This window comes from Dama dama, chromosome 16, assembly GCF_033118175.1.
Source record: "Dama dama isolate Ldn47 chromosome 16, ASM3311817v1, whole genome shotgun sequence".
Taxonomy (NCBI): Eukaryota; Metazoa; Chordata; class Mammalia; order Artiodactyla; family Cervidae; genus Dama; species Dama dama.
In genome coordinates this window covers 27,227,063-27,251,561 of record NC_083696.1, presented here as the reverse complement: position 1 = coordinate 27,251,561, position 24,499 = coordinate 27,227,063, and the positions used below count along the sequence as shown (strand labels likewise).

Genomic DNA, 24,499 nt, shown 5'->3' with positions numbered 1-24,499 from the left:
AGAACCACCTTCCTTACAGAAATGCAGAAAGAGACTTCAAGAAGTAACTCATTCAGAGTCATCTTGCTTAGTTACACAAGTGAAGTCAGGCTTCTACCAAGGTATATCTGATTTCAAATTCCATGTTAGCATCAAGTTTTTTCTTCGCTAAGCCTGTTCTTTTTTTTTTTTTTTTTTGCTAAGCCTGTTCTTAAATGTATCTTCTTTTGTCAGTTTAGGAGGAGATAAAAATAGGTGCTCCAGAATTCTCAAAATTTGGAGTGTTTTAACTGTACAAGAAGCAAAACAACTAATTACCTCATTTTATGTTAGTCTCACCTTGGAACCTTATTTTCTTCACCCCTGCCAGTCAGTCACTACTCACACATCAAAGCACCACCTCTACCTTGAAGCCTTCAGTTGCTTCACCACATCCTGGCCAGAAGTTAATATATCTGTGTACATACGAAGTAAAGTGTAAAGTTAATATATCTGTGTTCATATCAGTTTTCAGTTACTGCCACATTTTCTTTCTTTCTTTCTTCCTTTTGTTAGAATAAGTTATTACATCTTATTTTCTTTGTTAAATTTTTAAATAACAGCTTTATTGAAATAATTCACATCTCATACAACTCACTTTTTTAAAGGGTGCAATTCAGTAGATTTTGGTGTTTTCAAACTTGTACAGTCATCACTACAATCAATTTCAGAATATTTTCATCACCCAAAAAGAAATTCTCTATCCATTCTCAGTCACTGCCTAGTTCCCCTGTTTCTCCTGCTCCCCAACCCCAGGCAGCCAATAATCTTTCTGTGTCTATAGTTTTGCCTGTTTTAGACATTTCATATAAATAGAATCATGCAATACATGTTCTTCTGTGACTGACTTTTCACTAACTAGCATAATGTTTTCATGGTTCATCTGTATTATAACATGTATCAACATCCTTCCTTCTTTTGACTGAATAATATTCCATTGTATGGATATACCACATTTGTTTATCCTTTCATCAGCTGAAGGACATTTGGGTGGTTTCTACTTTTTGACTATAAATGGATAATGCTGCTATGAACATTTGCATACATATTTTTGTGTGACCACATGTGTTCAGTTTTCTTAGGTATATATCTAGGAGTGGAATTGTTGGGTCATAGGTGACTAACTGAAGGACTGCCAGACTACTTTCCAAAGTAGCTGTACAATTTGACTTCATCACCAGTGGATTCCACTTTCTGCATCTCCTCACCAATACTTATTGTTTTTCTGCCTTTTTGCTTTTAGCAATCCAGTGAATGTAAACTTATCTGGTTGCAGTTTTTTTTAATTTGCATTTTCCTGATAGCGCTCATTAAATTTTAAATAGTCTTCTCTTTCTCATCTCATAAAACATCCACAGTGTTTTCCATATGTTAGCTCATAATAAACGTTTACATTTGTAACCCTATTTTTTAAAATGTCGGTAAAGGGGGAGATGGTCCTTAAAGTTTTTTACCTCTTTTGAAAATGTGCTTTACCCACATCACTAACATTTTACTCTTTACTGTCACAGCTGTTGTCTTACAGTGTCACAGATGCACATATCTATTCTGTTAGACCTCTCATTGCTAAGCCCTACAGGCCAAATGACTTGATGAATGTTTATTAAGTGAATGAATGGAGTATTGTTCATATTCATTCTGGATTGTTGAGCTAGCCTCTAGGACACACGGGTAGTCTGTTTCTCCTAAATGTTAGTAACCTGCTCAAAGGTATAAATGAACATTAGAGGCTTCATTTTAAACTGTCATCTCCAGAAAGTTAGACTCATTGCTAGAAAACTGCTTCTAAAATATTGTTCTAATTGTCTGATCTTTTTGAATACTGTTTTAAAAAATTTTTTTTCAGAGTTTCCTATATAGGCAGTCCCAGATTTGTGTTTATTCCTTACCTGAGGAATTCTATAAAATACTAACCTGGTAAATCAAGAAAGTTCATCATAGAAGTTATAGTTCATTACAAAGCATACTTAAAATACTTCAAAATAATATGTGATTATTAAGGATTTAAAGAAGATATCATTCAAATTTCATTCAAATGTCATTGAATGTAAAGAAGATATCTTTCAAATTTCAAAGGAACTCTATTCAACTTTAGCACTATGTACATAAACATTGGCTGATACACATATATGTTTCTAATATTTTGTGCTAGGAAAATAGAAGTGTTTAATAATGCTGATATACTTTCTTGTGCTAACATTAACTTAATCTTGTGAATAGAGCAATTATTTATTAGCATATTTTTATGTAATTAAAACCTTTCTCTAGTGAATTTATTATAAAAATATTTATCCCAATTAAAATGAAACATAGAAAAGATTGTGTTGTATAATAGCTGAAATTTGCTAAAATACAAATTGTGGTGTTTTTCTGGCATCCAAATGGGCGTCCCAGGTGGTGCCAGTGGTAAAGAACCCGTCTGCCAATGTGGGAGACATAAGAGATGTGGGTTCTACCCCTAGGTCAGGAAGATCCCATAGAAGAGGGCATGGCAACCCACTCCAGTATTCTTGCCTGGAGAATCTCCGTGGACAGAGGAGCCTGGCCAGCTATAGTCCGTAAGGTTGCAAAGAATCAGACACGGCGGAAGCATCTTAGCATGCACGCATGCTGCTGCTAAGTCACTTCAGTCGTGTCTGACTCTGTGCGACCCCATAGATGGCAGCCCCCCAAGCTCCCCCGTCCCTGGGATTCTCCAGGCAAGAACACTGGAGTGGGTTGCCATTTCCTTCTCCAATGCCTAAAAGTGGAAAGTGAATGTGAAGTTGCTCAGTCGTGTCCAACTCTTCGTGACCCCATGGACTGTAGCCTACCAGGCTCCTCCGTCCATGGGATTTTCCAGGCAAGGGTACTGGTGTACAGATATGAAGGAATGCTAGGTGGGGTTGGTTAATACCATTTCCTTCTCCGAGCATGCACGCATGCAGACATCCAAATACAAGGTTTAAGTTTTTGTTGCTTTGGTGCTCTGAGAGAAAAGTAAGACAAGTTGATTTCAAAGGCACATGTATCCCATTTTTCATTGCAGCACTGTTTACAATAGCTAGAACATAGAAGTAACCTAGATATCCATTGACAGATAAATTGATAAAGAAGTTGTGGTTCATATACACAGTGGAATGTTACTCAGCCATAAAAAGGAACACCTTTAAGTCAGTTCTAGTGAGGTGAATGAACCTAGAATCTATTATACAGAGTGAAGTAAGTCAGAAAGAGAAAGATAAATATCATATTCTAATGCATATATACAGAATCTAGAAAAATGGTACTGAAGAATTTATTCACAGGGCAGCAGTGGAGAAACAGACATAGAGAACAGACTTATGGACATGGGGAGAGGGGAGGAGAGGGTGAGATGTATGGAAAGAGTAACATGGAAACTTACATTACCATGTGTAAAATAAATGGCTGATGGGAATTTGCTGTGTGGTTCAGGAAACTCAAACAGGGGCTCTGTGTCAGCCTGGAGGGGTGGGATGGGGAGGGAGGTGAGAAGGGGTTTCAGGAGGGAGAGGATATATGTATACCTATGGCTGACTCATTTTGAGGTTTGACAGAAAACAGCAAAATTCTGTAAAGCAATTATCCTTCAATAAAAAATAAATAAATAAATTTAAAACAAACAACAAAAAAGTAAGACTAGTTGATTTCATAAATTTGTGTGCCTTGGATCCTTAGGATAACCTCTTTTGAAAATCAAAACTATCATTCTGTGCTCTAAGTGGTAGGACCAGGGTGGGTGGCTGTCATGGTGATGATAGCCAAATAAAAGTATGAAAGCTTTTCTGGAGATTAGATCAAAGAAAATAGTCTATTCCTTAAATGAGTTGCTGCCTATTACATTAATATAACCTCTTGGCATTTAAACACTATACTCATAGTGATTTAAAGTGCGTGGTTTACCATTGTTAGCTTCTAATGCTACTTCTTTCATCATTTTTAGAAAAATTACTGTGTAAATAAATGAGCATACCTGTCTTTTTTTCCTCAACATGATAATTTTATGTTCAAAGTGTATTTTTTTATCCTACTTGTCATTCTAATTTATATTTCTACAAGATTTGTATCATTTTGAGTAAGTTCTAATCCTATATAATGATGCAGATGTTATCAACAACCTAAATTCAATCTGATCTTAGTATACTAAGTACTCAATTCTAACTATATTACTATGAGCTATGCATATTTAGCTAAATTTATATTGAATAATAATATCTTATGAAGTTATAAATGTATACCTATATAGTTCCTTGCCATTCTTGACTTCCATAATAGTTAGCATCAATGTTTTCTTCTGTTCCTTCTTCTTCTGGGCCTTCATGATGATCATCATGATCTTCACTATCACCATCGTCTGGAAATCTCCTGAAAACTTGGGTCTTCAGTTGTATCGTTTGACCATTAGTGCTTTGTTGTTCACCGTAATAAATAGTGTGTATATGAGGAAAGCAGAGGAAAATGTATGAGCTTATTGGCGCTTTCAGCTTATTTTGATCTATGCGAATGTATGTTAAATGGTGGTAATGTAGTGGATCAACTGATGGACACATCACTGTGACATTGATATCTGAAAAATACAAATTAAAAATTAATCCTGTATTATATCCATAATACTATAATGGACTTTATTAAATACTTATTAGGTTTAATTATTTTTATAGTAATCAAATAATAAAATGAATAAAATGAAACTATAAATGAATTTTATATTATCAAAATAAATGATGGCTTCATTGGCTATTAAGTAATTATTTAATTATTAAACAAATTATTTAAGTAATAAATTCTTAGCAGAAACAATCTCAGAGAAAAAAAAGTGAAAATCACATATAGTTCTACTATTCAAGATCTCATATTTCTTTGTATACTCTATAGTATTTCATATTTTTTCATATACTTTATAGTACATATTCTCAAAGTAATAACATTTAATAGAAAAGACTATAAACCTTGAAGTACAAATTTCTCTGGGGCCCATTTCTGCCATTTCCCTAGCCAGCTTCAAAGCAACCATTTGTAATTTATAGCACCATGTAAAGCGTGGGTTTTTAAAGATCTGTCCTTTAAAAGAACAAAATAAGATTTTTTATGTCTTTAAAAGACAATAATGGACTTCCCTGGTGGTTCAGTGGTTAAGAATCTGCCTGCCAATGCTGTGAACACAGATTCGATCCTTGGTCTGGGAAGATTCCACATGTAGCGGGGCAACTAAGCCCCTGCACTGCAACTGCTGCACCCACACTCTAAAGCCTGTGGTGCTCCAACTAGAGAGTAGCTCCCGTTTGCAGCAGCAAAGACCCAGTACAGCCATAAATAAATAGATAAATCAAATAGGTAACCAACAAGGACCTACTGTCTAGAACAGGGAACATTGCTCAATATTTGGTAGTAACCTAAATGAGAAAAGAATTGAAAAAAACAGAATTTGTATATGTATAACTGAATTCCTTTGCTATACACCTGACCCTAACACAACATTGTTATTCAACTATGCTCCAATATAAAATAAAAACTATAAATAAATAAATAAATAATAAAACACAGACACACACAAAATGAAATTTTACATACTTTCAATTTCATTATTTTCTAGGTATAGGTGCTGTAAATTCCTTGGAATATAGAATGCTTGCTTCAGTTTGTTGTGTCCAACATTGAGCTCTATAAGGTTGGAAAGATTAAAAATATTATATGGAATGTCTTGTAGTTTGTTGTGTGATATTCTTAGAGCGTGAAGTTTCGGAAGTTCGTTGAAGTAATTTTCTGGTATAGAAGATATTGAATTGTTTTCTAAAGACAGATACATAAGTGAAGAAGGCAAACCAGGAGGCATTGATTCTAATCTGTTATTACATAGGTTGAGCTGCATCAGTTTTTCCATTTTGGCAAGTACTTTTGCTTGTAACATAGAATCATCAATTTGATTAAAACAGAGATCAAGCATGGTCAAGTTTACAAGCCCATTCACAGCATCTGTCTGCAGTCTGGAGATTTCATTGTAACCTAGAAAAATCCTTTCCAAAGACTTAGGAAGAGGAAATGGAAAGTCTTCTAAATTGTTATGCTGTAGGTGAAGCTGTAGTAGGTTTGACAATTTAGCAAACACACCATGATCAATCTTTTGAGATTTAATTTTATTGTGGCTGAGGTTGATTTCTTTAAGATGAGTGGCATTGATAAATGAATCTGCAGTCACAGCCTCAATTTCATTGAACTGAAGATAGACTTGCTGAATGTGTGCTGGAATATTTGGGATAGTCTTTAATTTGCGATTATCACAGTACATTGATGATGGAAAGTTAGGTGGACAGAAGCATTCACTGGCACAACCTAAGGTATGCTGATGAAATGGAGCTTCATAGTTTATATTGTGTTGAAATTGGAATTCTGTTTCGTAGACATCATCTGGTTCTTGGTCATAATCTTCATCCCATTGATAACTTTCATATTGGCAATATACTTTGACTCCAAGAAAGAAGAAAAGGACACATACTGGACTTGAAAAGCCCATGTTCCTTTTTTGTCCTATTACAAGACAAAAGGAAATATATAGTGGAAAAAGTGAGTGAAACATGTAATAATTCTTATATAAATTGACAGTTATCTAAAATGCACAATATCTATGTCTGATTTGAAATATGTAAAAAAATTTCCAGAATTAATGGCTGCTGCTCAGAACAAAATTAATGTTTAAGGCGGTATTTTTTAAAAAGCCTCATACTGCATTGAACCAGACTAAGTAATCATCTTTTTTAGAGAATCTCGATTTGTCTTGCTTACTAGACTGTGGATTCACAATGATAGCATGACATCTTTCTACCCCAAAGTTGAGTGCTCTTTTCATATGGATGTTAGATGTTCTCATTATTTGGCCCCTTCAGTTATGTTCACTACCTATGAGAAGAGAGACTCTATGTTAATTAGGAGATTATTAATACTGACCAAAATTTGCCCACTGTAACTCCTGTTTGTTGATGTTCTTTTCTGTTCTTTCGAAAAACATAGAACACTCCATTTTATGTGAAAGCTTGAGATATTAAAAATAAGTATCATGTTTCCTCTTAGTGTTTTCTGTCCAAGTCTGATTGTCACTTCAAATTTTCCCTGTGAAATAGTTTCCAGAATCCAGTTATTTTGTCTCTGACTCTATTTGAATAACTGCATCAAATCCTAGATATACACAATATTTACATTCTACAAAGTTTTAGTTTCTTATTGGTTATTCTATACATTTTTCCTAATTACCCTCCTAGCTTTTTTCTTTCCACTATTTTTTTTTAAGTTAGTTTCTAGATACACAGATATTAAAAACACACTAATTTCCTTGGAGTTTAGGTCTAGTGGAGAATCAGACATGAAATACAGTGAATAGGAGGGTATGTGTGGGGTAGGATTGTAAAGAAGGGAGCGCTCAGCTTATGAAAGAGAGCCAAATGACAACAGTCGAGCTGAAACTTGAAGTTGTAGTGAATGATGGGATATGTGTACTGGATGAGGAGCCTGAAAACCTTCATTTCAGTCCTATCACTTCTGGCAGTCGAGTCATTTATATCTGCCTCTTGCCTCATCAGTAAAATAAGAACTATAATCACTTGCCTGCTTGTCTCACTTGGTAGTTGTTATTGTCATAAATGCATATTAGGTATGCGTATTAAAGTACTTTGCAAATTAGAAAGTGATCCAGATGGAATAAGTATGTTATTTAGGAAAAGTTTAAAAAAATCATACCTCTTTTATTCTAAGGCCATTTTTCTCTACCCTTTTCATCCAGGATTTCATGAGAAGATTAATATTCTAATAGAATTAATATCTTACATCATTGTATGTAATGAAGCAGCTTATGTCCTGTTCATCTAGAATGGTATTATTTTTCATCATTGGATAAATGAAAAAATAGTTACTTAAATAATTTCCTTGAGAAAGCCTTTCCTAGATCCTTACAACTTAAGTTTCTTAGTCTTTTTTCTTTTCTTATCAGAATCTGAATAGTACGGAATGTAAATAATTCCTCTTGTCTCCCAGGCGCCACTAGTAATGAAGAACCCGTCTGCCAATGCAGGAGAGGTAAGACATACAGGCTTGATCCCTGGGTTGGGAAGATCCCCTGGAGGAGGGCATACCAACCCACTCCAGTATTCTTGCGTAGAGAATCTTGTGGACAGAGGAGCCTGGCAGGCTACAGTCCATGGGGTCGCAAAGAGTTGGACACGACTGAGCAACTTCACTTCACTGAATCTTCATAGTCCAACCCTGGTTACTTCAATTCTCCATCCTCCCATAGCCTGACTCATGCAGCTGGCAACATGAGAGAAAATAGGACAGCGCCAACTGGCTCACTTTAAAGTCATGACCATTCAAGTGCTGCCTATTGTGACATCTCATTAGTCCATTCCTTTTCCCTTCCTCGTACACAAGCCTCTGAAACCTCACCATTGGTTTTGGATGATGACCCTGCTTCCTTTTTCACTCAGAAACTATGATAGATAATCAGTACTCTTGCTTGGAAAATCCCATGGACAGAGGAGCCTGGTGGGCTACAGTCCATGGGGTCGCAAAGAGTCGGACACGACTGAGCGACTTCACTTTCACTACTCTAATATATTGTCTTGTATTTAATCCTCTCCCTTCCTACAGAAAATGCCAAAACAGTAATGATTTGATCTTTTTAAACAATTTTGACTTCGAAATTTGTAGTTTCCTTTTGATAATCACTAAGACTCCATCTGTTGTTCCTTCTTATCCATTTGATCCATGTAGGACATGGCATTTAAATTAGACTTTAAAGGAATATGAGGGTTCTCACAGAGGGAAGTAGAGAAGAAAATTGGCAGATAAAAGAAATGAGCAAAAAACATGTAAAGCAACAAAGGATGAAATGTTTGGGAAGTTGTGGTTAACTGTTGAAATAGCAAAATAAGTTTGTACAACTGATCTGGCCCAGAACCTTGAGGCCTAAATTGTGATCTCAGGAATTTGTACATTGAGAATGAACCCCTAGTTTAATTCATTAATATAGTTGAGCCATGGTCTTCACACTGCAGTGTTTATGCATCAAATAAGAGTCCTGGGAGGGGAAGTGAAAGAGTATGGTTGTATGGTCTCATCCCAAAGGACAGTGTTCAATGCTGGCTGATCCAGACTGGGAAGCTCCCAGTGGGCATGATTAAGAGTGCTTTTTCATCTGCTAGAATTTGTGACCTTGTACTAGATAATTGTGTGTTGACATTATTAACAAAGCAGCTCACAAATATTACTAGTGATTTATTTAGTTTGATTTGGTTACTCGATGATTGTCTGAATTTTAGGGGTGAGGCACTGTGATTGGTGGGTAACACAGAATGAAAAAGACATGAAGACATGGCTCCTTCTGTAAAGAGCATTCAATTTAGTGGACAAGAGAGGAACAACACAGTGAACCTATACTCAGACGGAGGGAAATATGGCTTGCAGCAGAGATATCAGTGCTGTGGGAGCCAGTGGCTTAACCCTGCAAGAGTGAGACGGGGAAATCTTTGTAGACATCATTTGGCCCAGATTTGGGGAGATTAGCAGGAATGGATAATAGAACATTCTATACATATTACTCTCTGGTTGATAATATTTTACATGTTAAATTTGTAGTATTTTATATACTCATTATACTAGTACTATAGCATATCAACTTTTTTAAAAGTACTTATCATACTTCATTTAAAGTACTGTTCCATGGAGTAGAGATGAAAGTAGAAGCTAAGAGGCAGAAACATGCAACTATGCAGGACCAGGCCGTATAGAAGGTCTCAGAGGTTGACTGTTACACAGTCAGACTTCAAAAACAGCACTACTCATCAGAACTCTGAATTTTACCCTGTGTTAAGAACATCAGTAATTATCAATTAGTAACCTTATATTCGAGAATTAAAGTTGTGACTCTTCAATAGTTATGAGAAATTTAGGGGGGGAAAGGAGACCTGGATGATACTTTTTAGTTCAGCCTTTACCTTTGACTTGGAAGACCTGAAGATGGGGGCCTTTCTGAAAATAAGGAGATTCTTCTTATTATCTGCTTTTGACCTTTTTGGCCAACTAAGAAGAAAGGTTTTTCCCTGAACACAGTTTATCTTCTGAATCTGAGCTCATCCATTGAGCCCTCATTCATTGAAGACCTTGGCTCTATAGCTCAACTTTGTCCCACTCCCTTCTGACTTACTGCAGTTTTCTGCTCAAAATCCATTCCATCTTCATGGATATAGCCATTATTTTCTATTCCTCTTACTCCTCAACTTCACCCCTGATCATTTTACTTGTTACAGTGATCTTGTTTCTTCTCATCCAAATTTTTCATTCAGCTAATTGTTTACCAGTCATTTGTTAAGCATATTGTTATTACTTCTACCTTTGATGTTCAGCAATTTATGACATGTTTCCTATAGGATAAGTCATAGTGAAACATTATAACTCACTGTCAATCATCTCATATCCCAACTTCTAATTTTTGATAGGCTATAGTACAATGAACATTGTGGAAGTGCTCAAAAATTTGCTGAATGAATGATTGATTGATTAATTACAGATTACATCTTGTTGGTGATGTTTATTACTACTAATGTTGATTGTTTCTAGGCATTTATTTCACCACAGTGATTTCTCTAAAAGAACATAGTCACAGAGAACATGGCTGTTTTCTTTTCTATTAAATATTTTTGTCACAATATACTGTATTCACTTTTCTATTACCTTGTTTAATAGAAAAATAACAAATGTGAAACAGAAAGTTTAAAGCAACGTGAAACATGTTACCAGGCTTTTAAAATTATTTGTTAACGTGTATTTTTCATATTATAGCTTAAAAAGTTTCAATGTCATAACATTTCTCCTACCTGGAAAACACTCATACTTTCATCAAGAAAGTTCTAATTTAAATTACTAATCAAATTGAGATGGAGTTTTGTTCTGGAAAGTTTAAAGTAATTTGAAAGCTTCATAGCATTTAATTATTTTAAATATTTGCCTCATTGGTATGCCATAGAAGCTAAAATGTAATAAGAGACCAACTATTAGTATATAATTCAGAATTTTTTCCAAAGCAGTTTTAAATTTAAGTCTGTAAAATTAAAGTTGTATACATCAGTATCACACCCAAGGCCTAAAGAAGTAAGACTCTTTTGCTGTTAAAAATATGAAAGTCTCAAGATTATTTTTAGTCATAATACATTTGAATCTTAGTTAACTGAAACCCAAGAAACTAGATCCTTTAGAGCTATGGTACGTATATTTTCTCTTTGAGGAAGAGGCAAACACATTGTAATATTTGGTTAACAGAGAAATTTTGAGAAAATGTCCAGTGAAATTTATACAAATACCCATTTCTTTACAACCAGAATCTCTAGCATTGCTCAGATGTATGACTCAAAGGTGTTTGCTGATTTTTTGTCAGCAACTTTTTTGTCGAAGTTGAGAAAGAAAGAAAGAGAAACAGAAAATTATTGTATTAACCTGAAAATCTTTCATTCAAAGTAAAAAATAAAAATCTAAACAAAGATTATTTATTGGGTAAACCTTAAGTTAGAAAATTAAATTTCCTGCATTACTTCTTTCCCTGAATATTTTGGCTAATCAAAATTTAATGTAACTTTTACCAGATATTGCTTACCAAAATTATGCATTTATGGTGGCTGCAATCTATTTTAATGTTAAATCAAATATACTTTATTTCTAACAGCAGGAATATTTTTTTAAAAATTGAAAATTATTTTATCATCATACCTGTTGAATTTGCTTTAGTTTTCAGGGGCTGATGAATTTGCAAATCCTGTGAATGAATCAGAAATTCCTGAATTCTTAAACTGAGTCTCTTAAAAATCCACAGTAACTGTTGTGTTCAGGCAGGGCTGTCCCTTGAATTGCTATAGCAATTTAAGCAAATATAATCTGCTTGGAAAATACTTGGGTTGAATTAAAATTATGTATTTCTTTTCATTATCCAAAACTTTGTGGACTCTTAATTTAAGTGCTTGTGTTCTTGGTCAGATTTATGTGGCTTACTTCTTTCTTTCCCCCTTAATTTTGGTTTGAGGAATGGCAAGAATTTCCTCTAATGTGAAAGGCAAACAGAACTAAATGAAACAGCATGTACTGATTACTGTTTTTATTTTCATTTTCATGCCAAAGAATTCTTCAAATTAAGGTTCACAGTAACATGCAGTTGAGTGTCATGGCATTTTAAGGTGGAACTCAGAGTCATCTTGAGACTTCGGTTGTCTGATATCTTGTGTTCTCACCAGTGCTTTCCTTTATTAAGACAGAGAATCAGGATTAGAAATATACAGCATTTCACTTCTAGTTTATTTTACAAATGAAATAGATTGTCATTTGTGACACAGATTAGATATATTGCTTTTCCATAAAAAGAATTATACCTTCTTTTCTATCAGCTTTCTCACTTTCCTCCAAATATATCCACTAGCATACCTTCTAATAAAATATTTGAAATAGAATTATTCTCTTTGTTATGGAACTTACTCAGAAGGTATATCTCTGATTTGTCTATTTTTACTAGTACAAAAAATAATTTTATAATATTAAATAAGATGGAGTTAGGAACTTCCGTTGACCAACCATTTTTGCCTTTAGTTTGCAAATGTATGAAATTTACAAATTTCACTGAACAGTCTCTCCTGAAGAGTAGCAGTTAACTACTTAAATGCTATATTTTTATACTAATGTTTTCATATTTTAAACAGAGTTAACTTGTATCTCTTGGCAGTGAATTTTGAATTCATTCTTTTGGGAGATTCTTTCAAGCTTGTACAAACTAATAAGGTAAAGTGATTCTTGAAATTTGTTTTTGTTTCCTCAAAATAGTATTTTCCTTTAGGTTTTTACAAATAGCTCTCAAGATTTATTTTGTTATACTTTAGACTTTTAAAAAGTGTACGGTGTTTCAGGAGATGTTTTGGCAGTATTATAAAAATCTTATCTATTATTTGAGACACTGGTATGTAAAACGTGGCAAATCATATTTGGGCCAAGATTTCATCCCGTTACTGATCTTTTCCATATGTTTCCTATTAGTGTTTGTTCTTAAACCTCAGGCTTCCACACTAAGGAAGAGAGAACAAATCTGTGTACTTTATCCAAAAATGCCTTGATAGTTCTTTTGGAAGATTAATTTAAAATTAGCAGCTTAATTTTTCTTTAATTCTTCATTTAACTCTGAGATTTGAACTTGTGATAGTGATTATGTGGTTCATGTTCTTAACAAATGTGAAAATATTTATCAATAAATAGCTAGAACACTCAGAATTAAAAGTAGTATCTAGGAAATTTAAATAAGGTTGATGATGTCATCGAGTTTTGGTTTGGTAGGGGATGGGAGAGTTGGTTTGAGTCAGACCTTAGAGGAAAAATAGAAGCTGCAAGTAATTGTGGTAGTTCACTGTTTCAGTTGGAGTGTATTTTATTTTATTTTTTAATTAGTTGATTTATTTCAGCCATGCTGTGCAGCTTGCAGGTTCGTAGTTCCTCTACCAAGGATTGAACCCTTACTCTCAGCAGTGAAAGCACAGAGGCCTAACCACTGGACTGCCAGGGAATTCCCTCAGTTGATGGTTATAATTATAGCAATTAGGGAGAAAAGTCAGTTGAATTGGTGAAAATCTAAATTATATCCTACGATTATAATTTGATTGAAGTAGATTCAATATCTCAGAGCCAAATAATTAGTGCTGGCTAGGACAGGTCTGACTGAGACCTAGTAATTATGGTAATAAACCATAATAAACATTTTAATTCATCTATTCATCCAGCTAATACTTGTTGAACACCTACTTTATTCAAGGTAGTTTTAGTTGCTGAGGACCTAGCAGCTAAAATAGTCTCTTTTTATCATGGAAGAGGAAGATAGAAAATAAACATATATCAAGTGGTATGGAGTGCAATGGAAAAATGAATGAGCACAGAGGTATAAGTCAATAGTTCTGACACTACTGTGATGTATGCTGGAAAGGAATGCTAATGTAACTATGGCAGAACTGCTGGAGGGAGCTTACAGATAGGCAAGTTGAGGTGGTGGGAATGAAAGGCAACAGTTGTTTCAGATCTCATTAACACTTGACATTATCTGACTGTTTCCGCAATTAATTTGGTATATGAAGGTATTACTTTTGATTTTAATTTCCATTTCCCTTATTACTAAACAGGTTGAACATTTTTTCAAATGTTTTTCAGCCATTTGGATTTTCTCTTCTGAGATATGCCTGTTAATTTTTTTTTTTTTTTGCTTATTTTTCTATTATGTTATTTGTCTTTCTGATTGATTTTTAGGGTTTCTTTTTTTATATATTATGGATACCTATCTTTTGTTATATGCATGACTGTGTCATTTTTCAGTTGATTCTCCTGGGTTTTTCAGGTACATATGAATCATATGCAAATGATATTGTACCTTCTTTCTTATTATTTTTGAAGGGATAGCTTGTATTTCAAGAAGACATTTTGCAAATCTTTACTATTCAGACAACTGGACTGTTGGTTTGTCTTTCTCTCAGTTAACGCCTAACTAAACCACATGAGATAAAAAATACAATTCAAATCAATAAACCACACAATAACAAAACTGGGAGACACCATGGAAACCTCATCATATAAGGAAGTATAGAGAGAATAATTTTATTTTTCTTTTAAATTAATTTCTTTATTTTAATTGGAGGCTAATTACTTTATAGTATTGTGGTGGGTTTTGCCATACATTGACATGAATCAGCCTTGAGTGTTCATGTGTCCCCCCATCCTGAACCCTGCCCACCCAGGGAATGTAAAATACGTATTTCCACAAAGCATGAGAAATCCAGAGTCTAAACTGTTTAGCTAGAAATTGAGGGTCAAAATAAACCAAATTCTCACCAAAAAAAAAAAAAAAAGGAATTTTTAAAGGCCAGTATACTATTAGCCACAAATGGCAGAGAGTGCAAAGGAGCACTCAGAGACTCATGGAGCATCCAGTACTCTCCACCCTCACACAAATTTCCAAAATAGTATATACAATTAAAAAGTAGTTGTGATAGTATTGATGAACCTATTTACAGGGCAGCAGCAGAGATGCAGACATAAAGAACAGACTTACGGGCGTGGGGGTGGGAAGGAAGGAGAGGGTGCAAGGAATAGAGACAGGAGCGTGAAAGCGTATGCACGACCAAACAGACAGATAGCCAGTGGACATTCGCTGTGTGACTTAGGGAGCTCCAACTGGGCCTCCTATAACAACCTAGAGGGGTGGGGAGAGGGAGGGGGGTTCAAGAGAGAGGAGACATGTATATACCCTTGGCTAGTTCATACTGATGTACAGCAGAAACAAAAGTAATGTTGTAAAGCAATTGTCCTTCAATTAAAAATGAATTTTTAAAAAGTTGGCTTGCCAATGCAGGAGAAGCAGAAAAATAAAGTTGTTGTTTATATAATCCATTCAATGTTTTGTTTTGTCTTTATTTTCACAGACTGGGAATAAAGTACAAAGCAATAGCATTTTCGGCTTCAGGGAAAAGTGATAAGATGTGTTTCCCTTTGCCAAATTAATGAGAATGTGTTTTGTTTTGTTGTTGTTAAAGAGGATGGGATATGTGGATCCAGAATTCCTATTACTTACGTTTACTGAGTTCAGTTCAGTCACTCAGTCATGTCTGATTCTTTGCGACCCCATGGATTGCAAAACTCGAGGCTTCCCTGTCAATCACCAGTTCCTGGAGCCTACTCAAACTCATGTCCATCAGGTTGGTGATGCCATCCAACCATCTGATCCTCTGTCATCCCCTTCTCCTCCCACCTTCAATCTTTCCCAGCATCAGGGTCTTTTCCAATGAGTCGGTTCTTCACATCAGGTAGGCCAAAGTATTGGAGTTTCAGCTTCATCATCAATCTTTCCAATGAATATTCAAGACTGATTTCCTTGGGGACTGACTGGTTTGATCTCCTTGCAGTCCAAGCGACTCTCAAGAGTCTTCTCTAACACCACAGTTCAAAAGCATCAGTTCTTCAGCACTTAGCTTTCCTTATACTCCAACTCTCACATCCATTCATGACTACTGGAAAAACCATAACTTTAACTACAGGGACGTTTGTTGGCAAAGCAATGTCTCTCCTTTTTATTATGCTGTGTAGGTTGGTCATAGCTTTTCTTCCAAGGAGCAAGCATCTTTTAATTTCATGGCTGCAGTCATCATCTGCTGTGATTTTGGAACTCCCAAAAATAAAGTCTGTCACTGTTTCCATTGTTTCCCCATCTTTTACCATGAAGTGATGGGACTGGATGCCATGATCTTAGTTTTCTGAATGTTAAGTTTTAAGCCAACTTTTTCACTCTTCTCTTTCACTTTCATCAAGGGGATCTTTAGTTCTTCGCTTCTGCCAAAAGGATGGTGAATCTGAGGTTACTGATATTTCTCCCGGCAATCTTGATTCCAGCTTGTGCTTCATCCAGCCCAGCATTTCTCATGATGTACTCTGCATATAAGTTGAATAAGTACGGTGACAATATACAGCCTTGATGTACTCCTTTCCCAATTTGGAACCAGTCTGTTGTTCCATGTCCAGTTCTAACTGTTGCTTCTTGACCTGCATACAGATTTCTCAGGAGGCAGGTCAGGTGGTCTGGTATTCCCATCTCTTGAAGAATTCTCTAGAGTTTATTGTGATCCACACAGTCAAAGACTTTGGCATAGTCAATCAAGCAAAAGTAGATGTTTTTCTGGAACTCTCTTGCTTTTTCGATGATCCAGCAGATGTTGGCAATTTGATCTCTGGTTCCTCTGCCTTTTCTAAAACCAGCTTGAACATCTGGAAGTTCATGGTTCACATACTGTTGCAGCCTGTCTTGGAGAATTTTGAGCATTACCTTGCTAGCATGTGAGATGAGTGCAGTTGTGCAGTAGTTTGAACATTCTTTGGCATTGCCTTTCTTTGGAATTGGAATGTTTACTCAGGTTGACAATTATTAAGGAAATTTTTAGGAGATGGTTATATTGCCAGTGGCAAAGTTCTGGAATGGGTATGTCTGCTTGGTGCAGTGAGTGAATGAATGGATGTTTGCTAGATGAAGTGGGAGTATGAACTAGGAGGGGGCATGGAAGAACCTTCAGGAGTGATAGAAATCTTTTATATCTTGATCTCCTTTGAACAAATGGTGCTAAGACAACTGGATCACATGCAAAAATTTAGTGAAAATGGAATAAAGATCTAAGTTTTAGAGCTGATACTATTACATTTCAGAAGAAAAGTTAGTCATTATGACCTTGGGTTAGGTAGGCATCAGTTTCTTAGATGTGACCCTGAAAGCATAAGAAACAGAAGAAAAATAGATAAATTGGGTACCATTAAAATTTTGATTTTTTTTTTTCTGTATCAAAAGATACCACAAGAATGGGGGAAAAAAAAACAACACCCACACGTGGGGAAAAAAGTTTGCAAATCATATATATGATTAAGAACTTGTGTCTAGAATAGTTAAACTCATACAAGTCAATAATAATGATAATGACCAATAGTAAAATGATTGGAGGATCTAAATAAATGTTTCTCCAAAGATAACAGATGATCAATAAATAAATGAAAAGATGCTTAATGTCACTGATCATAAGGAAAATGTGCATCAGAACCACAGTGAGGTACTACTTCATGTTTTCTAATAGCTGAAGTAAAATATATGGACAACTGCAAGTATTGGTGATAATGTGGAAAAATTAGAATCTATATATATTGCTGATGAAAATTAAAAATGGCACAGCTACTTTGGAAAACAATCTACAGTTCCTCAAATAATTGAACATAAAGTTGCAATTACTTGACCAATCAGTTTTACTCCTAAGTATATACCCAGGAAAAGTGAAGATATATGTTCACACAAAAACTGTATGCACATATTTATAGCAGCAAGTTTGTAATAGCATGTTTGTAAAAAGTAAAAACAACTTAAGTGTCCATCAGCTGATGTATGGATGAATTAAAGTGGTTCATTCGTAAAATGGAGTATTCTTGGCAGTAAAAAGAAGTGAAGTACTGACACATGCTACAACATGAATGAACCTTGAAAACATTATGATAAGTGAAAAAGCCAGTTACAAAAGACCACATATTACATGATTCCATTTATATGAAATGGCTAGAATAGGCAAATTGATTGAAACAGTGGATCTGTGGTTACCTAAGGCTGGGAGTAAATGAAGAGTGATTTTAATCAGGACAGGATTTCCTTTTGAAGTGACAAAAATGTTCTGAAGTTAATTGTGTGATGGCTGCTAACCTTGAATATATTAAAAATCTTTGAACTATATGCTGTTTTTTGAATTGTGCTTTAAATGGTGGATTGTATGATATGTGAATTATACCTCAAGGAATGCTGTTATTAAAAATAGTAATAATGATGAGAGTGTAAATGAATAGAATTGGCTATAAGAATTCCCAGATTGTCCAGTGGTAAAGAATCCACCTGCCAGGGTAGGAGCTGCAGGAGATGTGGGTTTGATCCCTGGGTCAGGAAGAGCCCCTGGAGAAGGAAATGGCAGCCCACTCCAGTGTTCTTGCCTGGAAAGTCCCCTGGACAGAGAAGCCTGGCAGTCTACCATGCATGGGGTCACAAAGAGTTAGACATAACTGAACATCCTTACACACACATAAGTTGGTCATTTTAAAAATTGAGTCAGAAGTACATGAAAGTTCATTGTAGTGTTTTTCTACTTTTGCTTCCATTATAAATTTTCCGTATTAAAAAAGAAATCTCCAAACCATAATTCAAAAAGTCACACACACACAAAAAAAGTCACACATATCCCAGTGTTCATTGCAGCACTATTTATTAGGTTGGTGAAAAAGTAATTGCTGTTTCATATTGTTAATTTTAAATCATTATAACTAGGCTCAGACACATCTTTATTAATCAAAATAGGAACCATTACAATCTACACATTTTTTACCAATGAGAAATAGTTTTCATGTAGTGTAAAAATCTATGCTTTAGGATTCGCTGAACTTTTGGAAAGCATTTGTTGTATGCTGCCGGTTGTGGAAGCGTTTTCCCTGCAAAAAGTTTTTGAGAGGCTTGAAGAAGTAGTAGTCGGTTGGCGAAAGGTCAGGTGAATATGGAGGACGAGGCAAAACTCCTTAGCCAAGTTCAAACAACCAAAATATTGATTGTGTGATGTGTGGTCAAGTGTTGTCGTGGAGAATTGAGCCTATTCTGTTGACCCATGCCGGCTGCTGGCGTTGCAGTTTTCTGTATATCTCATTGATTTGCTGAGCATGTTTCTCAGATATAATGGTTTTGCCAGGATTCAGAAAGCTATAATGGACCACACTGACAGCAGATCACCAAACTTTGACCATGATCTTTTTCTGGTGCTGGTTTGGCTTTGAGAAGTGCTTTGGAACTTCTCAGTTCAGCCACTGAACTAGTCATCACTGGTTGTCGTATAAAATCCACTTTTCGTCGAATGTCACAATCCAATCGAGAAATGGTTCATTGTTGCACAGAATAAGAGAAGCCAACACTTCAAAACAGCAATTTTTTTTTTGTTTTCGATCAGCTCATGAGGCAACACTTCCTGAGTTTTTTCATCTTTCCAATTTGCTTCAAGTGCAGGCTGTAGAGTGGTTGACATTGAGTTCTTCGGCAACTTCTCATGTAGTTGTAAGAGGATAAGCTTCAGTGATTGCTCTCAATTGCTCTCGTTGTCAACTTCTGATGCCAGCCACTGTGCTCCTCATCTTCAAGACTCTCGTCTCCTTTGCAAAACCTCTTGAACCACCACTGCACTGTGGTGGTTCATTAGCAGTTCCTCGGCCAAATGTGTTGATGTTGCAAGTTATCTCTGCTGCTTTATGACCCACTTTGAACGGAATAAGCAAATCACTTGAATTTGCTTTCTGTGTAACATCATTTCCCTAGTCTAAAATACATATAAAACACATTTAATTTATATTATGTGCAATATAAATATAAAGCAAGTAATAAGTAATTAGCAGAAAAACTTAAAATAAGAAATGCACATTAAAATGATGCATAACATAACCACATTTACTTAAGAATGTATTCCAATACAAAACAGCAAAATTCAACAATATAATACCACAATTACTTTTGCACCAACCTAATACAATAGCCAGGACATGAAGGCAACCTAGATGTCCACTGACAGATGAATGGATAAAGAAGTTGTGGTACATATATATGCAATGGAATATTGCTCAGCCATAAAAAGGGATGAATCTGAGTTAGTTGAACTGAGGTGGATGAACCTGAAGCCTGTTATACAGAGTGAAGTAAGTCAGATAGAGAAAGACAAATATCACATATTAAGGCATATATATGGAATCTAGGAAAATGATACTGATGAAACTATTTGCAGAGCAGGAATAAAGACACAGATGCAGAGAATGGACCTGTGGGCAGAGCAAGGGAAGGAGAGGATGGGACAAACTGAGACAGTAGCATTGAAATATATACATTACCGTATGTAAAATACATAGTTAGTGGGACGCTGCTGGGTAACACAGGGAGCTCAGCCTGGTGCTCTGTGATGACCTAGAGGTGTGGGATTCCCCCGACTATGGAAGGGCTCATTTTAAAGCAGTTGTCTTTATTATCATATTATTTCACCAAGGGAGAGATGTTACTGCTGGGAATGCTTACCTTGTTACAGCACTTTTCAGAGCTAATTGGGTGGGAGGGTCTGTTTCATTTAGAGTTCTCCAGAGCCTGTGATAGACGTTATAATAAATCCTTTTGCTAATACTGAATGCATTGGGAGAAAATGCCATCTGCCCCTATTTCAGAGTAGTATGGGATACACAATACATCTGCATCAGGTAAGTATATGTCTGTGAGAGAGCTGCAGGTTGGGGGGGGTGCATCTAGGATGAAAAGAAAGATATATAGGATAAACACACATTGCTTTGTTAGAATGAGGATAAAGGCTTTTTATTTCCTTTCAGTAAACACCCTTTGTTGATTCCAGAAGTATGTTTTGAGGTAACGAAGTATGCTAGCCTTTGGTGGGAGAGAGAAAAGGGATGCAGACCTAACTAAAACATAATACTGGACTTTCCTTGGCAGTCCAGTGGTTAAGAGTTTGCCTTCCAACTCAGGGGTTGCTGGTTTGATCCCTGGTTGGGGAACTAAGATCCCATGTGCCTCTTGGCTGAAAAACCAGAACATAAAACAGAAGCAGTGTTGTAACAAATTCAATAAAGACTTTAAAAATGGTCCATATTAAAAAAAAAAAAACAAACCTTAAAAAAGGATATAGTGCTTACAATCAAGATATCTACAATTCTCTAGAGAATATGAAGGGGAAAAAAACCCATACTTAAATAGCCACAATAAGCTAAGATTGTGATAAGTGCAAAAGAGAAGCATATTAAAATACTGGGGAAAAATAAAAATAAAATACTGGGAAGGCTCTGAAGGTGGGGTGTGAGAAACCACATCTGTTTGTGGGAGAATCAGGAAGATGAACTGAGAAGGGTGAACTTTGACACAGACAATTGAAGTTGGAAAAGATTTTGATAGATGCACATTATGCGGTATTAATAAAGTAATAGAAGCCAGAAAATACAGAGCATATTTGAGAAATAGCAAATAATTTTCAACTGGAGTATAAAAAGATGTAAACATGAAATAACAATCTCAAAAATCATTACTTAGATATAAATCATAGATAACCTTGAAAGGTGAATTAAGTGTTTTTGTAATTCTATAATCAATGGGAACTGTTATAGTCTTTTGATAAAGGACTGACATAATCCAGATAGCACATAGATCTGTTTGGTTAGTCATGATAGAGTTGAATTGGCAAAATGAGGCCAGGAACTTATTTTGATACTCCAAATAGAAAATAAAGTGATTTGTGGTATGGTGAATGAGAATAAAAAAGAAGGAATGGATGCAAGTAACATGGGAGGTAGAGCAGGAATGGCACTTGCTGAAGTTTTAAACCAGAAAGACTGGGGGAAGGAAGAGTTCAAGAGGGTCTGTGTAGGTTTATCAGGAGCAAAGTGAAGAGGCCAAACAGTATTGAGGAGGAACACTAGCCATTAAAGAGCAACTTGAAAGGCGTGGTGTATGGAAGCCAATAAGCATAGAATCTCCAGGAGGAAGCACTGTCCACCATTTTATAAGGTTGACCTCACTAACTCAAACATTAGTGTGTCGTCATGGTTAAAAGGTTGAGCTAGATTGCTGGAATCAAATCCTAGATAGGTGAAGGTACCTGCCTTATAGGGCTGTTGTGAGGATTAAATGAGTAAGTGCAAGTAAGGCATTTGGAAGAATATCTAAAAATGTTCTTTACACACCAGCCAAGGTAAGACAATTCTTTTACCAAAAAATGGAATTAGAAAGGAAAGAAAAATAATGTTGTAGTTTAAGGAGAAACTAAATTGATTTTTTAAAAAAGCTTTTAGCAACTTCAGGTGATTTTCTGAAAGTATTATATTTGTTTTGTGAATTCTATGATCTTCTTTACTGTAGTATTTGGGAGGCAATAAAGGTAGATAGCCTCTGAGATTTTTTTTTTCTACCTGGAAGCCTTAGTAAACTCAGTAAGTTGCAGTAATTCATTTGCTTTCAAACTTTAACAGATTTTTAGTGGGTAATATTTTGTATTTACCATAAAATATGACTAAGAAAACTTTAATACAGTTTTGGGTGGTTATGTTTTTATTACTGATTTGCTTTTTGCAAACTTACAACCAAAAATGGTTAACAGCTGTGGGATGAAAAGCACAGACATTAACTACAGGAAATTAATTTTAGTGATTTCAGGAATCATTTCCAGTAGTTAGAAAATTCTCCTGTCTTTCCTTTTTAAAAAGAAAAGCTTCTTTCTTTTAAGCTTCTCTATTCAGATCATAGGGCTTCCCAGGTGGCTAAGTGGTAAAGAGTCCTCCTTCCAATGCAGAAGCCACAGGAGACATGGGTTTGATTCCTGGGTTGGGAAGATCCCCTGGAGGAGGAAATGACAACCCAATCCAATATTCTTGCCAGAATAATAGCATGGACAGAGGAGCCTGGTGGACCACAGTCTATGGGGTCCCAAAGAATCAGACACAACTGAGTGACTGAACAAACATGTTCAGATCATAGACTATTTGTTAAGATGATTCTAACCTTAGCACTAACCTTATAAATTTAATTATTAATTTCAAAAACTGGATTATTACAATTTCAGTGAATTTCTACTTATGTTCTCATAAGTGGCATGATGTCACATCTTATTTTTATGATATATTGTAGAAAATGAATTTTATTTGTTAAAACTATTAGAACTTTAGAACATTTTAATTTTAAGATGACTGTCATTGTTATATATCCTTTTTTAAAGATTTATTTATTTTTTGGCTCTGTTGGGTCTTCGTCGCATGTAGGCTTTCTCTAGTTGCAGTGAACACAGCCTACTCTTTGTTGCATTATGCAGGTTTCTTGTTGCTGTGGACTCTAGAGTATTGGCCAAGTAATTGTGGCGCATGGACTTCGTTGCTCCGCAGCATGTGGGATCTTCCCCGACCAGGGATTGAACCGGTGTCCTCTGCATTGCAAAGCGAATTCTTAACCATTCGATCACCAGGGAAGCCCTGTTATGATTTTTTTGCTTTTAGACTTCATAATCTTTAATTTTTCTTGTCAGTAAATTATTGTCCAGTATAATAGGTAAGCATATTTCAGGAATCTTTATGGTTTACAGAGCATTTTTCATAAACTTTTTTCATTCAGTTCTTACAGCAACCTATCAGATCAATAATGTCATCCCTACCCTTTTTACATGAGAAGATAGGTTCAAAGAGATGGTGATTAGCTCAAGGCTATAAATGGAACTAGATTTCTGGGTATATATTTTCAACTCAGACCTCTGCACCCCTGGGCTCTTTCTGCTATATCACTACTGGTGGTATTATTTTAATCACACTTTGATCTTGCCCTTACAGTTTTCAGTTCAGTTCAGTTCAGTCACTCAGTCGTGTCTGACTCTTTGTGACCCCATGGACTGTAGCATGCCAGGCTTGCCTGTCCATCACCAACTCTCAGAGCTTGCTCAAACTCATGTTCATCGAGTTGGTGATGCCATCCAACCATCTGATCCTCTGTCATCCCCTTCTCCTCCTGCCTTCAATCTTTCCCAGCATCAAGGTCTTTTCCAGTGAGTCAGGTCTTTGCATCAGGTGGCCAAAGTATTGGAGCTTCAGCTTCAGCATCAGTCCTTCCAATGAATATTCAGGACTGATTCCCTTTAGGATAGACTGTTTTACCAAATAAAAATAACTACTTTATTTCAGGTTTGCAAACTTGTGCCAGAATTTAGAAATTAAGTACATTTTCTATAAAGCAGTGGTCCTCAACCAGCTACAGTTTGGCTCCACCCTTTCCCCCTGGCACATTGGCGTGTTTTGGAAAAATAGTTGATTGTCACACTGTGGTGCAAGTGCTACTGGCATCTAGTAAGTACAGACCAAGGAGCTG

General features: G+C 35.7%; 2 protein-coding genes across 3 annotated transcripts in view; one reads left to right on the top strand and one right to left on the bottom strand.

The window, feature by feature from the left end:
• Nucleotides 1-24,499, top strand: part of CENPP (centromere protein P) — a 229,252-nt gene that overhangs the window by 92,836 nt on the left and 111,917 nt on the right. The window lies entirely within an intron of this gene.
• Nucleotides 3,494-11,884, bottom strand: OMD (osteomodulin). Of its 2 annotated transcripts, none has more exons than XM_061163637.1 (3): nucleotides 11,764-11,884; nucleotides 5,590-6,543; nucleotides 3,494-4,585 (listed from the first exon to the last, which is right to left on the bottom strand). In XM_061163637.1, exons 2-3 carry the CDS (start codon nucleotides 6,527-6,529, stop codon nucleotides 4,257-4,259), a joined length of 1,269 nt encoding a protein of 422 aa, XP_061019620.1. In that variant the 5' UTR covers nucleotides 6,530-6,543; nucleotides 11,764-11,884; the 3' UTR covers nucleotides 3,494-4,256. The 2 variants fall into 2 exon arrangements, with proteins under 2 accessions (XP_061019620.1, XP_061019619.1); XM_061163636.1 differs by lacking the exon at nucleotides 11,764-11,884 and adding an exon at nucleotides 6,961-7,209.

Bases quoted from the DNA above. Each gene is read 5' to 3' on its own strand.
- OMD (XM_061163636.1), bottom strand. From the start codon at position 7,033: ATGGAGTGTTCTATGTTTTTCGAAAGAACAGAAAAGAACATCAACAAA. The intron at 6,544-6,960 runs GTCAGTATTAAT...GTCTTGTAATAG, and splicing joins GTTACAGTGGGCAAATTTTG to GACAAAAAAGGAACATGGGC. The intron at 4,586-5,589 runs GTATGTAAAATT...TGTATTTTTCAG, and splicing joins AGAAAATAATGAAATTGAAA to ATATCAATGTCACAGTGATG.